General features: G+C 32.9%; 2 protein-coding genes across 5 annotated transcripts in view; one reads left to right on the top strand and one right to left on the bottom strand.

The window, feature by feature from the left end:
• The window catches only part of SLCO1A2 (solute carrier organic anion transporter family member 1A2), a 70582-nt gene extending 58967 nt beyond the window's left edge, over positions 1-11615 (bottom strand). For all 4 annotated transcript variants that reach the window (XM_016140472.2, XM_036237410.1, XM_016140467.2 and 1 more), the window contains exon 1: positions 11457-11615. The gene's annotated coding sequence lies outside the window, so the exon portion shown is untranslated. The remainder of the gene's footprint in view (positions 1-11456) is intronic.
• On the top strand, positions 1057-4309 carry LOC107508559 (islet amyloid polypeptide). Its single transcript, XM_036235869.1, has 3 exons — positions 1057-1189; positions 3273-3325; positions 4112-4309. Exons 1-3 carry the CDS (start codon positions 1080-1082, stop codon positions 4294-4296), a joined length of 348 nt encoding a protein of 115 aa, XP_036091762.1. The 5' UTR covers positions 1057-1079; the 3' UTR covers positions 4297-4309.
• Positions 11616-14373: the final 2758 nt, after the last annotated feature.

The following is a 14373-nucleotide window of genomic DNA, read 5'->3' as shown; positions in this document are numbered from 1 at the left end:
TTACTTCAAAATAATCGTAATGTTTCAATGTAATAATGTAAAAAGTCAGTGAAAAGCTGCTTGAATACATTTGTGTAGCTATGTCTCTCTATTCACAGCCTGACAAATGAATGTGTGAATTGAAAACTATTGTTTTCATGCCCTTAATTCTCCCTTCCTCTCTTCATTATAAATGACTTTTGATTCTTTTGTGTGTCATTTCTCACACATCTGTCCTTATACCCAATCTACTACTGAGTGCTCATAGAATTAAACCATTGGGGTCATTTGGATTTAGCTAGATTCTCAAAGTCCCTGGCTTCACTCTTTTCATATAAACACATTTGGTTTTATTCTTAATTACTTCTCTCTATGAATTCCTTACTATAACATACTATTTGATCCTGGAATTTTACAAAAATGGCGAATTTAAACTTCTGCTGTGTGTGACGCACCATTAACTACACAGAGGCAGTCTGTATCTACTACATTGATATTTGCTGATGTGTTAATGTAATAATGACCCATTTGCTACTGCTATCTAAGAGGCAGTTTCTATCTATAGGGATGGAAATTATTGACAGTCTCTCTGAGCTGCCTGATGCTGAGCTGGAAATGTGTGAAGGGTATTGTAAGAGCTGGATGATGGGCTAGAAGTTCAGGGGTAATATTCCAGTGGTTGCAAGCTTGGGATTTTCCATGAAGCTTTTTCGTTAACAAATGCATTTTCTGATATTGCTGATACTGAACCATTAAAAGTTAAAGAATTTCCTATTTCTGGGAAAGTATTGCTTATTTAGGAAAAGAGCAGATTTGAGATTAAATATATGGCTTACTTCAAAGAAAGGCTAAAGGAAGAATGTACTATAACATCAATTTTCCAGACTGTTTAGAGATGAAAATTGGGAAAGTGAAAATTTTGAAAATACTTCAAAATTGTGTGCACAGTAGTAAGGAACTATATCAATAAATTATGATCATCAAAGGTTATGTTTAAAAATTTTTTTAAGTAGGCTCTACTTTAAAATGTCATCATTAGAGCTATAAGAAATTTCTCGATTTCAGTGCTGAATTATTCTTTTCAGAAAATTTGAGAAGCAATGTGCCCTCTACAGCTTCTAGTAGTTCTCACTGTGCCCTCTGTTGCATTAAGCCATCTGAAAGCTACACCCATTGAAAGGTTAATCACTTTAAATATCTTGTCACTTTTGTAAAGTATGAGAAAATTAGAATGAATTACGGATACATAACTGACAGCTTTTGTGTCATCAGAGTTCTGACTAAATCATCCTTAAGAACAAACAGTATATTAAGCTGTTCAGCTATTTCTTGAATTCTGTGTTCTTTAAAGAATAATGAGAGTGACTGATAAATGTCTCTGATGGAACTTGTTTTTATTTTCCCCCTGATGGAACTTCTGACAGACAGAAATGAATAGTTCCAAGGGGTTTTTGTTTTTTTGTTTTTTGTGTTTTTTTTAATAAATATACTACTGGAACTTAGAGTGGCAAAGTCAGAACATGAAGCAGGAAAACCAAAAAGGTAGCAATTTTTACTATATTAACCTGATTCTTAAATAAATGGAAAACTTAAAAAGATATATTTTATATCAGGTGGAATTTTACTGTGTATTTTTTTTTCTTAGAGGGCTCTGGTAATATCCAAAACTTTTACATCTCCTTCTGGAAAGTAAAATATATAGAAATAATTATATTATTTTATATTCATGACTGCTGCAAAAAGATTGCAACTTGCCCAGCAACTTTTTCATACTCAGCAGAAAATATTTGTCTGTCAGAAGTCAGAGGGTAGCTAAAAGCATAATTACATGGATTTTAGGCTATAATCACTATGAGCTCCCTATAGAAATTCATACACCTCCATAGATGAATATTAAAAGCTGAGAGTAGGAACTCATTTTAAAACTGTTTTAAAAGCCCTTGAAACCGAGAGTTTTTAAAGAGAGACAATTTAAGAGTTATAGTTTGGCTTATATCATCGCTGGTTAAACTCTACCAAAGACAAGAATTTCCGTGTATCTGTGCACGTGTGTAAGTGGTCAGTAGCTTTAAACTAGTGTTTGTTACTAGCTGGTAGGCAGGTAGGGCTTGTCTGCCTGGGTAGTCAATGAGGAAAAACACCTGAAAGTAGGCGTATGGTGACTTTCACTAACTATTTCAGTCATCTTTTTCCATCTTAATGATAGTTTTTGATAGAACTTTGTACATACTGATTACTATATTCACATGAAAAGTCTTGTTTATGAAAGTAGTTTCACAATTATGAAACTAATTCACATAAAAGCTGTTAATATTTTTTTAAGTAGAATGATAGCCCTTCAAGCTAAGTAGTTTCACTATTATGAAATCAACCAACATAAAAGCTCTTAATATTTCTTTTAAGTAAAACAATGTCTTTTCTAACCAATGCAAATAAGATAATATTTTAGTTAGAATAATTTTAAATTCTGTTACAGTCCTTGAGACCAATTATCAAAGAACCACTCAGACATTTAGCACATAGAGTATTTCACACTCTGTTTTAGGCATTTGCAGGTCATATATTGTGACAGATATTCCTTTGGACCTTCTCAATCTTACTTATAATTCTCTTTATTGATTTAAATTTATTAGTTTCAAGTGTTTGGGTCAAATTCCAATTTCTGATGTTTTTCAGGAAACATTTATTGTCTTTTAGAATTTATTGTCCAATGTATGAAATATAGATTCATTCCTTATAAGCATTACATCATTCTTTGAAAATATACATTGGCCATGTTTACTATAAATGCAAAGAAAAATAATTGAATAGATGGCATAAATAATATTGATGTATAGATGAGGTAATTAGGTCCCAAAGTAAGTTTCCTTTGCCTGAATAATTGGTTTGTCAGCAAACATACTCGACGGATATCCAGTTCCCTTGATTCTATAAAAAGAATTTTCTGTATTTGGGAGGAAATATGATAGTATAAACCCTAAGAATCATAGATTTAAAAATATTTACTAATAGGCTATGTCTATACAAAGATACAGATAATGAAGTACTCCCCACACAAAGTAAACATGTAGAGATAAAATCTATTGCATTTTGCCCAAGATGTGTATATCCACTGGCTTCTGGACATAACCTCATTCTTACATCTCTTTCCTACTTTACACTTACCCTAAGTTTCACCAATATTTTGATTTCTATGGTACCGAAAACTAAAACATTTCCCTACCTTTCCTAATAATCAGTGAAAAGAAAGCACTGATATTTTGCTGTATCTATTTCCAATACCTTTTCAAAAGCACATTGAAACAAAATGTGGTGCGAAAATATAGAGTTGATATAAATAAATTCTGTAAATAAAAACAAAAGTTAAAATTGAAATGAATTATTTGATTATAGATATCATTTCTGACTTACCTATAATACTATTATGCAATTGTTTTGGGTGGCTGAAAGAATGTGGTAAATATTAATACCATTGACATAAAAAGTTTTTCGGTTTTAACATTTCGCCGAGTCCTATCATTAAAATTCTCGAAAGCATAGAAACCATGTAGGTGTCAGAAAGATGGTAATGTTTACATATTTATGATGAGAGTAATAAAACTCCCACAATGCAACAGTCAGAGTGTGATTACCCTTGAGACTTCATTATATTTTTGATTGGATGGTTTTTGAAAACTTAAAAATTCACCTATACTGCTTAATTCTTGTTGGAAAGGTGGGAAATTTTAAGTTACATGAATATTTCACATTCTAAGTCTTTTTTACATATCAGAAAATATATTCATCAACAAGATTTTGAAGACTATAAAACAAAGATATTTTATTATTATTGTTATTTAAAATATAGTTTGAACTTCCAAAGAAAATATCATACTGTGAAATTTGACATTGACTATAATAGAAGCTTTATTATATGATTTCCTAGTCACAAACTGATTCTGCTGCATCTTCAAAATGTCAGAGAAAAAATCTTAGTCATCCAGCTGTTTCTAAACCAAAACTTTGAGTTACTTATGTGAAAATATTTCTTTTACATTTTATCAATATGAGATACTTGGTGTTGTATAGCTGTATCCAATCTTGAGTCTAAGTCTCTAACTTATGGTATTTGTTTCATGTTTCTATTCCTCAGGTGGAAAAAAATCGAAATGCAACACTGCCACATGTGCAGTTCAGTGGCTAGCAAATTTTTTAGTTCATTCCAGCAACAACTTTAGTGTCAGTCTCTCACTTACCAATGTGGGATCCAACACATATGGCAAGAGAAATACAGTTGAGATTTTAAACAAAAACTCACTGACTGACTTATCCCTTTAGAAGCCAATGTACTCCTATAGTTCTTACTGTTTGAGTGTAAATACTCTAGTGATTCCCTGTATAATTTAACAATGCCTTTTGCATTTCTAGCCTGAATATTTGAATCTTTGTGTCACATGTTTATTGCCAGTACACATAAATTGTCATGTTAAAAATTGTTTTAAATTTAATACTAATTAATATCTTATAATAAAATGTCAGTCTCAGAAAATAAAATGTTTTTGCTATAGATGTTTATTTTTAAAACTGTTTTAAAGAGCTATTTATTTTGCCTATATCTTTATGATCCAAGTTTGAGAACAAAAGAGAAAATAGTAGTTGGAAACTTGGTAAATTGTAAATAGCTGATAGTAAAGTTATGATTCTGAACATTAGAAATCCAGCTCACCTTGCAATCTTCATCCCTTACCCCCTAGGAATTTATATCCACAATCTCCTCAAATGCCACATTCTCTAAGGAACCTCTCATAATCCTTTCAACTTTCTTCTGCATTTACATAGACTCTTATCTGCATTACTCTTCTGATATCAGTTTATTCAAATATTTACTTGGTCACTCAACAGTTTTTATTGAGCTCATTTTGGTATTTGATGTTGCTTTAGTGGTTGAGTTTTTGAGAATACCTTGAAAATATTGTTTAAGTAAATAGATTTTATGAGTTGTGAGCAAATGAATGAGCAAGTAAATTTTAATGTAAAGTCAAGATTTAATACGGTGTGATAAAGTTGATAGTGTGGCATCTTGTGCCCCCTTTGTAAAACAGAGGTAATAATTGTGAAGTTTTATTAATTATTAAAGAGTAGGAATAAAATATGCAAAGTACCTGGCACGTCTTTGGTGTTTAATCAGTGGTAACTATTATAGCCATGGTAACCGTACATGAATAAAGGAATGATCTGATATAACAATGGGAACTTTTGTTAATAATAGAAAATAAACAGGATTTAAAAAGAGAGATGGGGAGCAAAAAGATATAGGCAGGCAACATAAGTGGGCCCAAAACAATGTGAACAAAAATTCAAAGGAACAACAAAAAAAAATAGAATAAAAATAATCTACCCAAATCCTAAATAGGATTTGTATCATTAGATACCTTTCCTGTTCCAATAACCAATGATGCAAAGGCACTTGTCTTACACAATTGCTTCTAGAATTACAAAATGTTGACAAAACCATACCAGATACAGGTTCAGAAAAATCCACCCTCTTCCTTATGGGAACATTTCTTTTGTTATTTAGAACAAAGGTTATAATCAGTAAGAAGTGGCACACAAATCCTAAAAGGGAAATAGAAGACAATATAGAAACAGCATATCTGGTAGAGTTTACCTGGGTTGTAAGTAGATTAGAAGAGTGAGGGCAAATTCTAAAATTCTGAAATAATAGAATTCAAATGTCCACAAATGTTATCACATATATAGCAAACTATATGTTAATGATTTTAATGCTTTTAAAATTGAAATTATGGACAAGCATTATAAAAAGGAAAATTAATTTTATAAAAAATTATAGACTTAAATAAAAAAAATCTCTTCATCTTCATAGGCATAATGCCCTGATTATCCTATAAACGTGAATATAGGGCCTAAGTAATGGAAATGCTGAAATAATTAATATGAGCTAACATAAAGCCTAGGAGGCTGTGGTCCCACACACAGCTATAACTGTAATAAAACTGTATTCTGGTAAGTGATCATTTATTTCTTTTTGTTCAATTCATGCCTCCACTTTTAAAAATGTGAATTATCTGAATAATCAACATGACAGGTCTTGAACAGAACCCCAGTCCAGAATTAACTCCCATCACAATCTATAATTTGAAATTTGTTCTTTGGAATTTGAAGAGTCTTTTAGTTTAAGAGTTTCTCACTGAAAGACAAATTCCTCTTGAAAGGGAAATCTTTATCATTATTTATGAATACCCTGGTTGAAGTTAATTAACAGCCAGCTAAGAACAAAGTCCCAGGAGATTGGAATAGGCAGGTACCTGAACAAATGAATGAGCAAGTAAATTTTAATGTAAAGATTTAATATGGTGTGATAAAGTTAAAGTTGATAGTGTGGCATCTTTGTAAAACAGAGGTAATAATTGTGAAGTTTTATTAATTATTAATAAAAACTGGTGAAGGAAGGGGAGGGGTGGGCTATAAGGAAAAGACAAAGGAGAAAGAGCAGCAGAGAAAAGGCAAAAGGAGTCTGGTTCACTTGCAATTTCTCCAGTCGGGTTTAGAGCCTACATACATTTGCAACTATTTTCTTGCCCATAGCTAAGCATGATCAAGGATTTAAAGCACCAATTCTGCTCTGATTATAAAGAGCCTAAATGTTAATCTGAGTAGACAGGGTAGAGAAGTCTGTTGGGACAAAAGTGGGAAAAGAGCAAGATAATGGAAACCATTTGCTTCTCTGAAGCTTCATCTGGCTTCCTCAAACTGTACTGCATCTTTAGGAACCCTCTTTTTTCAGAATTCTCCTGCCTAAATTCACTGAAAAATAAAAGAGGCTATGAAACAGAACTACATCCTCTGAGTCCCAGGGAATTCAAAATCAGTTTCCGGAACTGAGTTTATAATAAACATCTGTCTCTACCAGGAGATATGGTCTAAGTGTGATCAACATTCATAGTATTAAAGTAGAATTAAGCATTTAAAGGATTCTCTATTGTGCTGTCAATGAGCAAAAAAAAATCGATAGGACACTGAGAGCTACTGCAGTCAGACCACTGGGATAGTGGCAAGAACAGGGGTTTGGAATCAGGGCAGACCTTTTTGAGATCCTGGCTTTTTCAAAAATTCGTATCCATTTCTTAACTTCTTTTATCCTAAATTCCTTCATTTATGAAAAAATAATATCTGCTTTACAAAAATATGAAGATAGAGATAATGCCTGCAAAGCACTTAGTATATAATAATACATGGCAATACAACAGTTAATAAATTTTAGCTGCGATTATCATTAACTAAAATACTAGGATATAGCATTGACCAAAGCATTAGGGGTTAAAAATAATTACACAGCTTTATTACTTTATTATCCCCACCTTGATTCACAGACTTCTGAGTAAAAAATAAGAAAAAAGTAAACCCACAGGTCGAGATGTTTGGGAGATTCTAAAAGCCACAACTGGTAAAATGCCGCAAGTGTATGATTAGTCTTTCAGAATGTGTTCGAATGCAGAAAAGACTCTTTTATATTTTGTCATTGCAAACACCATCACATAGCAATCTAATGTGTCTATTTTGAGGCATAATGTACTGAAGCTCTTTAATATCTTTTGAATCTCACACATCCCTAGTACATGTTGCTCTTTTGCTATATTTGAATTTAGAAGTTGAATCACCTAAAATGGATAATGCAATGCTTTATTACCAAAAATGATCTTGGTCACTGTAACCAGTAATTTAAGGTAAATTGTCTTTCACCTGTAATACAGGAAGGCATCAGAATATATTATTTATATATTTTAAAAAGTTGTAATTATTGTAATTACATTTTACTATATTTTTATCTAGAATTTGTCCTTGAAAAGCTTAGGTGTTATTTACCACCTACACACTTTCTTTCTAGTCTGTTCTATGAATGTATATTTAAAACCTAATTTAGCCTACAGAAATACCCGCAAATGTGACCATAATTTCAGGTGAGACTTATTATTAACAGGTTAAGATCCAATATTGACTTAAGAAGTTAGCAAATGATCAGAGTCCCAACTGGAAAACAGCTCTCTTTTATTCCATATAAATGTGACAAAAGATACTATAGCAAAATCAAAGATATGTTCACTATTCAAGTGTATATTTGTGACATCGTAGTTTATTCTGAATTTAGATATTAAGTTGTCCCACCAATTACCCCTATTTAGTTAGCATGGGCCTTAATGCTTCAGGGGCATTCACATATCCAGACCACATGATACCCATCTAACATCCATTACCCAGAATGCCAGACATGACCAGATCTCTTGGTACCCATCTTCCAAACCATTTACATTCTCCGTCCAGACAGCTTGACATCTGACTGATAACTGTCCTGATGATAACTAATCCTAGGGCTGAGAATGGGAGACTGATAATTCTCAATAATGTACTTTTTACTAGAAGAACTTTTAATTTTTCTTTTTTCTTTAGAACACTTCTGGGTTTTTGCCTAGGTGGGTTTCCATTTCACAAACCCTAAGACCTTCAATCAAATCTTTATCATTTATTTCTGGTCGAAGCCTCCAGACTCTTTTTGAGTTTGTTCGACAGATGACATGCCTTTAGAACTAAATCTATTATCATGATTTAAATATGTTTCCAGGTTACATGGTAAAATATTTATGTGTAGAAAATATATAAGTAGAAAATATTATGTATGCGTAGAAAATATTTAAGTAGAAAAAAATAGCAACAATATAGGAAAATGAAGGGAGTGTTGCAGGAAGGCAAAATCATAATTCCAGTGTCTTTCTGAGAAGACTAATGTTTACTGAAAGGGATGTGTTATTAAAATTCAATTTGAAATAATCTACCCTTGTTCTCAAAAACAATATTTACATTAAAAATGTATTGCAAGTGCAAATGCCTTGAACAAATAGGATTTATGTGAGGATATCAGAAAATAGTCTTATTCTTCTCTTCCATTGTCCATCATATTCATTTTTTGGGAATCTCAAACAGGTCTTACTACTTTCTGTTGACCTTCAAAAGAAAAGAAAAAAAAAGGCCTTCCAATAATGTTTAGCCCCACAACAAGTTTCTAATTAATTTTGAACATCATTTAAATTTTAGTCTCTTTCCTCTTACTACAACGTATTCAAAGCCTTCAGTTAGGAAAATCCAAGTTGTTTCTCTATTTTCTTTTCCAGTTTCTCCCAACCTCTCCCTACTTCGATACACTCAGCTTTTCCCTAAAGCTAAGCAGGCTTGCCTCTGTTTCCTCCAGAGTTGAAACTTGTAAGGGAGGAGTTAAAGAGGCAGAAAATGTCATCCTTTCCTCCTTTCGGAAGGACAGATATTTAAAACTGACTCTCATGGCTGCTTTTAAAGATCTTTGGATAGCTCACCTTTCATTCATGATCTCTCACCTGACGTGTCCTTGGCAGAGTAAACATACCAGACACCTCATCTGACTAGTCATACACAATTTCTCTTTGAAATTTAGATATGCTACATACACTTTTAGCCTCTTCCTTTTGAGGTCTCAACACTATTCCATATAATCCAATCAGTGAATATTTAAGACAACCCCCAAACTAGCTGTGCTGACCCATTATTGACTGGGGTGTTGTTACTTTTAAAATAGACCCTGTCTTTCTTCTGCTTCCTGACAGATAGATGCACCCACGACCTTCTACTCTTTAGACTTCTTAAGTAGCAGTCAGACACCAATCAATCCCCTGTGACCTCCAAACTACAGAGGACAAATATAAAGCACTCTGAGCAAATTTAAAGTCAAGCTCACTAGGCTTGAGATGAGGAGAAAGAATACCTCATCTTGTCCTGAAATTGAAAAAGATTGTAGATAACTGCCATACTGCCATAAGAGATATTAAAACCTAATATCTGAGTAAAACAGTAAGTCTGAGCAAAAAAAAAAGAAAGAAAAAGAAAGAAAGAAAGAAAAAGATAGGCAAACAAGTCACTGGTACAAGTCATCCTTAACTAGACCCAGTATAAATGAAAATGTAATGCATGATAAATATTTCTTTAATAGTTCATAAGAACAAAATACAGCTTAGTTAAAAAATTATCTTAATATCATAATTAGACCTCTGTATGAAAGGAAAATAGAAAGAAAGTCTAGATAATATCATGTTTGAAAATAAAAAGAGCAATGGATTAAAAACTTTAATGTAAAAAATAAAAATATTTGAAAAAATAAGAAAATATTATGATCAGAAAAAACTTTAAAAAGACAAAAAACAAGAAATTATAATGGGAAAAAAAATTACAATTGACTTCATAATACAAATTACATAGAAGCAAAAGCAAAAAAATACCATTAAAAAAGACATAGAGAAAATTTTTGAAATATATATGAGGCGGGGGTTTATATCTCTAATGTAAAAAAAAAAAAACTCCTACCAAAAAAACATAGGTATGAATTAAGGGTTTGTAAAAAAGGAAATGCAAATAGACTAAAAGATTTATTAAAAGCTTTTTATAAAAGATGCTCTCACTAATAGCCAAGAATATGCAATTCAAAACAATACATCTTCATTTTTTTCATATAATAAATTAACAAAATTTTTAAAGATTTAAAACATCTAAGGGACTAGAAAAATGGTAAGATTGTGAATCACACTACGCATTTTTTTTTTTTTTGCAATTTTGGAAATCTATTCTATACAAATAAACATTTATTTCTAAGGATATATAGACAAAGAATAATTTAGATCCATGTGCCGACCTAGAGGAATGTCCATAGTACATGGTTAAATGAATACAGCAACAAGTCAGATCATGCGTATAATGATGACCCTTTTCTTGTGAATAAAATTAGGGGGAGGAGCATATGTATATAAAAGCATACAACATATATATATTTTTTATATTTTTATAGATATTTTTAGATGAGCATAAGAAAAATCTAAAAAGAAAAGCACCAAATTGACTTTTTCTTTTTACACTTTTGTATTATTTAGTCTTTTAAAAAAATAACTTTTTCAGTTTTGAGTTTTGAAAGAAAACTCTAATAAAGTGTGTGTGTGTGTGTGTGTGTGTGTGTGTGTGTGTGTGTGTGACTCGCTAGGATTTCAGGGGAGAGGGAAAGGGATATGGAGAACACAGAACTTAATCAGAACTGGAAGGGTAGACTTAGAGGAACTGGAGAAACAAAGAGAGGTTTTTAGGCTATGGACAAAACAGGAAGAAAACGTTATCTGGAATCATTCAGACTCCTTTCCAATACTCTAAACCACTTGTAACTACATATTGAAAAAATCAAAGTGTATACCCATATGTTTGTTTGTGTTTGTGAAAAACTAATATTATTACTGTTACACAGTCTTGCATTAAATAGAATTGTTGTCACAATCAGGAAATTATAGACAAGTTAATTAGAAAACTCAAAGAGTCTTATGTTTGTAAATGAGTTTTAAATTTACCTTATATATTTTTCCAAGCCAAAGTGACTGAATTGCAACCCACTATAACCCAAATGAATAAATTTCTCTTACCTTAGCATTGACTATCCTCTCCATTCCCTGTTTTAATAGTGTAAGATCATCAGATTTTTTAAAAATTATACATTGAGTAACCAATATAAATAAAGCTCTGCACACATGTAAGCTGGAGCTTCTTGCTCGCTAAAGTATCAGAGCTGCAAATAAAGGGATCTTTGTTTATATAAGTTTTAATCCTTTTATAAAGTTTCTTTGGCTCTCAGAGTTGCATAAATCAGGTTATAGAAAAGATTAGTCACTTGGAACCAGAAGCTCCTCCTTGTGGGTTGTTTTTTTTTTTAAACAGGTTAACCTTTATGTGGCTGTGGCGTATACAGAAACATCAGATCAAAAGACAGTAGAAAAACTCAGTTAATGAGTTAATGTTACTTAACTTGCTGAGTCTCAGTTTTCTCAATTTATTATTTCTTTTGTGATTAAGAAGAATTTGGCAAGTCTTTTGTAAATCAAAGAATTACTTACTGGTTTGTTCACTAGTGAACTAAGATGCTTAAAAAAATGAATATGAGTTCAATTTTCTGTGTAGCTGTGTAACTTAAAAAAGATGACAGCAAATAAAAATAGACTTGTTAACATAGAGTATTTATAGACGGAAACATTCATTTCTATAGGGTGGTACCAACATTTTATGATGGGGAGGTAGGAGTGGGAAACATCAACATTTTTGTACAGTAGAGAAAATCGTCTATCTACCAATTATTCTACCAGTAACTTGCTGACTGGATTGAATAAATGAAAAAATTAAGAGGCCTTACCAGGTACTGAAGTGGTCATACCCAGTTGTAATTTGGGACTGACTGGAAAAGATAGCTTGGGTTGATATTTTAGAGGGGGAAACAAGATACTCAGGGTATGGAATGCTTAAAAGCACTGGCTGAACTCAGATGTAGCATTGACTAGCTGTGATCTTGGAAAAGTTCGTTAGCCTCCTTTTTCTAGTCTAAGCTATGGGATAATTACAGCACTTACCTGAGAGAATTGCTGAAATTATTGTTTTTTCATTCAACAAGTATTTGCTGAGTGCCTATTGCATGCTAAATACTATTCTAAGTGCTATATAATAATAAACAAAACAGTCTAGATCTCTACCTCATAGATTTTGTTTATGCTGACTGAAGGAAAGGAAAACAATAAACATGCCAGCATAATGAGGTTAAGAGGGAATCTTTTCCCTTCAATAGGCCTATTTAATAAATATACTTTTAAAAGCTGTGAGGGGTGTGTGTGTGTGTGTGTGTGTGTGTGTGTGTGCACTTAATAACCAAATCAGTTAGGATTTTTTTTCTACAATGTCTTTTTTCTGCCCAAGATAATATTTAATAATTCTCAGATATTGTACCGCTCCTCAGCCTCTGAGGGTGAGATTTCTTTTACTGTTTTCAACTGTTTAATTTGAAGAAGGGTAGGCACATCTGCCCATCCTGCTGTTCTGTGGGCAAAAACTGAGAACCGCTTAGAAAGCAGACAGAGGATGGGGGCAGATAGTGGAGAGGAAGTACTCTGATCCCTCCTGTCACGTCACTCAGAGTGGAAATAGAAATTCCAACCTTTCATTTCTCTCAAGAAGCCCCATGAGGAAGCTCCTTTCCTGAGGGTGGAAAAAACAGGCGCAGTGTATTCAGAGATTGAAGATTGGTGTAGTTGGAGCAGGGTGAACTCTACTCAGTGAAGAGAGAAGTGGACACAAAACAGCTGGGATGCTGAGCAGAGGCCAGATCACATGCAGTGCTCTGTGTGCAGCCAGGAGTTAAGATTGTGTTCTGTGGGCATGGAAATCCAATAAAGGATGTGAGTAGGACAATGACTTGGTCAAGTTTCTGTTTAAAAATATATATATATATATTTGGCTACTGTGTAGAGAATGGGCTGGGCACAAGAAGCAAGAGTGGAGGCAGAATCCCTAAGCTGTCACCAAAGAATATCCCACTCCTTTCCTTGAGGACGAAAATCCAGTGTGGTCTATATCACGTTGAAGATGCTGATCCTGTAAGTTGCCATATAAAAGCTCTAGGTAGACATATGAATCAGGAAAGCAGGCTGTGAAGATGCATTGGTTACTCTTTCAGTCTTTGTTTATTTACAGAATGCCAAACTGCAAAAAGTGAGCTTGTTATTCACTCTAAAAAACAGGATAATAAAAGAAAATGTCCTAAGATCCCAAAGTTATCTTAAAACAATCCCAGAATGGTTGGTAGAGTAAAATTTACTTTTGCTTTCAAATAGCTTCAGACTTATAATTACACAGACAGTGAAGGTATAGACAGTTTGCAGGTCATCCCCAGATAGGGATCTTAGGGTTCTGAAAGCACTGATAGGACCTGCTCCCCAATAAAAACGGAGACGCTTTTTAAAAAATATTTTTTATTGTTTGCTTTTCCTCAAATCCTCATCTCAAACTTTCAACTCTAGAGATAGTGTTCTCTGATAATAATTCCACTGTAATGATTCCAGAGTCTGGATCATAGAGCTCTATTTCTTCTCACATTAGAAGATGTGGCAACTGTTGGGGAATAACATGAACGATAAGGCCTGGCCTAAATACCATCTCACCACGCTGATGAGCCTGCTGTGTTGATACCCCCACTGTAAGATAAAAGACTCATCATTGGATGGGTGGTATATAATGTGGTTTCACAAACTGTTTTGGGGTCAAATCTGGCCTATTGTCTATTTTTGCACTTAAAGTTTTACCAAGCACAGCCATACTCAATCATTTAAATTTTACCTGTGGCTATTTTCATCACTGTGATAACAGATTTGAATAGTTGTGACAGTATCATATAGCCTGCAAAGCCTAAATATTAACTGTTTAGCCCTTTATGAAAAAAAAAATGCTAACTTAATGTAGAACAGTGCTTCTGGAAGCAGCAGTATGAGTTTGTGGTAGTGTTAGCAGAATTCTGGTAAAAAT

This window comes from Rousettus aegyptiacus, unplaced genomic scaffold, assembly GCF_014176215.1.
Source record: "Rousettus aegyptiacus isolate mRouAeg1 unplaced genomic scaffold, mRouAeg1.p scaffold_m13_p_2, whole genome shotgun sequence".
In the NCBI taxonomy this organism is placed as follows: Eukaryota; Metazoa; Chordata; class Mammalia; order Chiroptera; family Pteropodidae; genus Rousettus; species Rousettus aegyptiacus.
Note: the sequence above shows the minus strand (reverse complement) of the source record. Positions and strands in the feature narration are given on the sequence as shown.

What these genes read in the sequence shown, in the direction of transcription:
- LOC107508559 (XM_036235869.1), top strand. Translation starts at nt 1,080, where the DNA reads ATGTGCCCTCTACAGCTTCTAGTAGTTCTCACTGTGCCCTCTGTTGCA. An exon ending in TTAAATATCTTGTCACTTTT is followed by an intron (nt 1,190 to 3,272) that starts GTAAAGTATGAG and finishes CCTTTTCAAAAG; the next exon opens with CACATTGAAACAAAATGTGG. An exon ending in AGTTGATATAAATAAATTCT is followed by an intron (nt 3,326 to 4,111) that starts GTAAATAAAAAC and finishes TCTATTCCTCAG; the next exon opens with GTGGAAAAAAATCGAAATGC.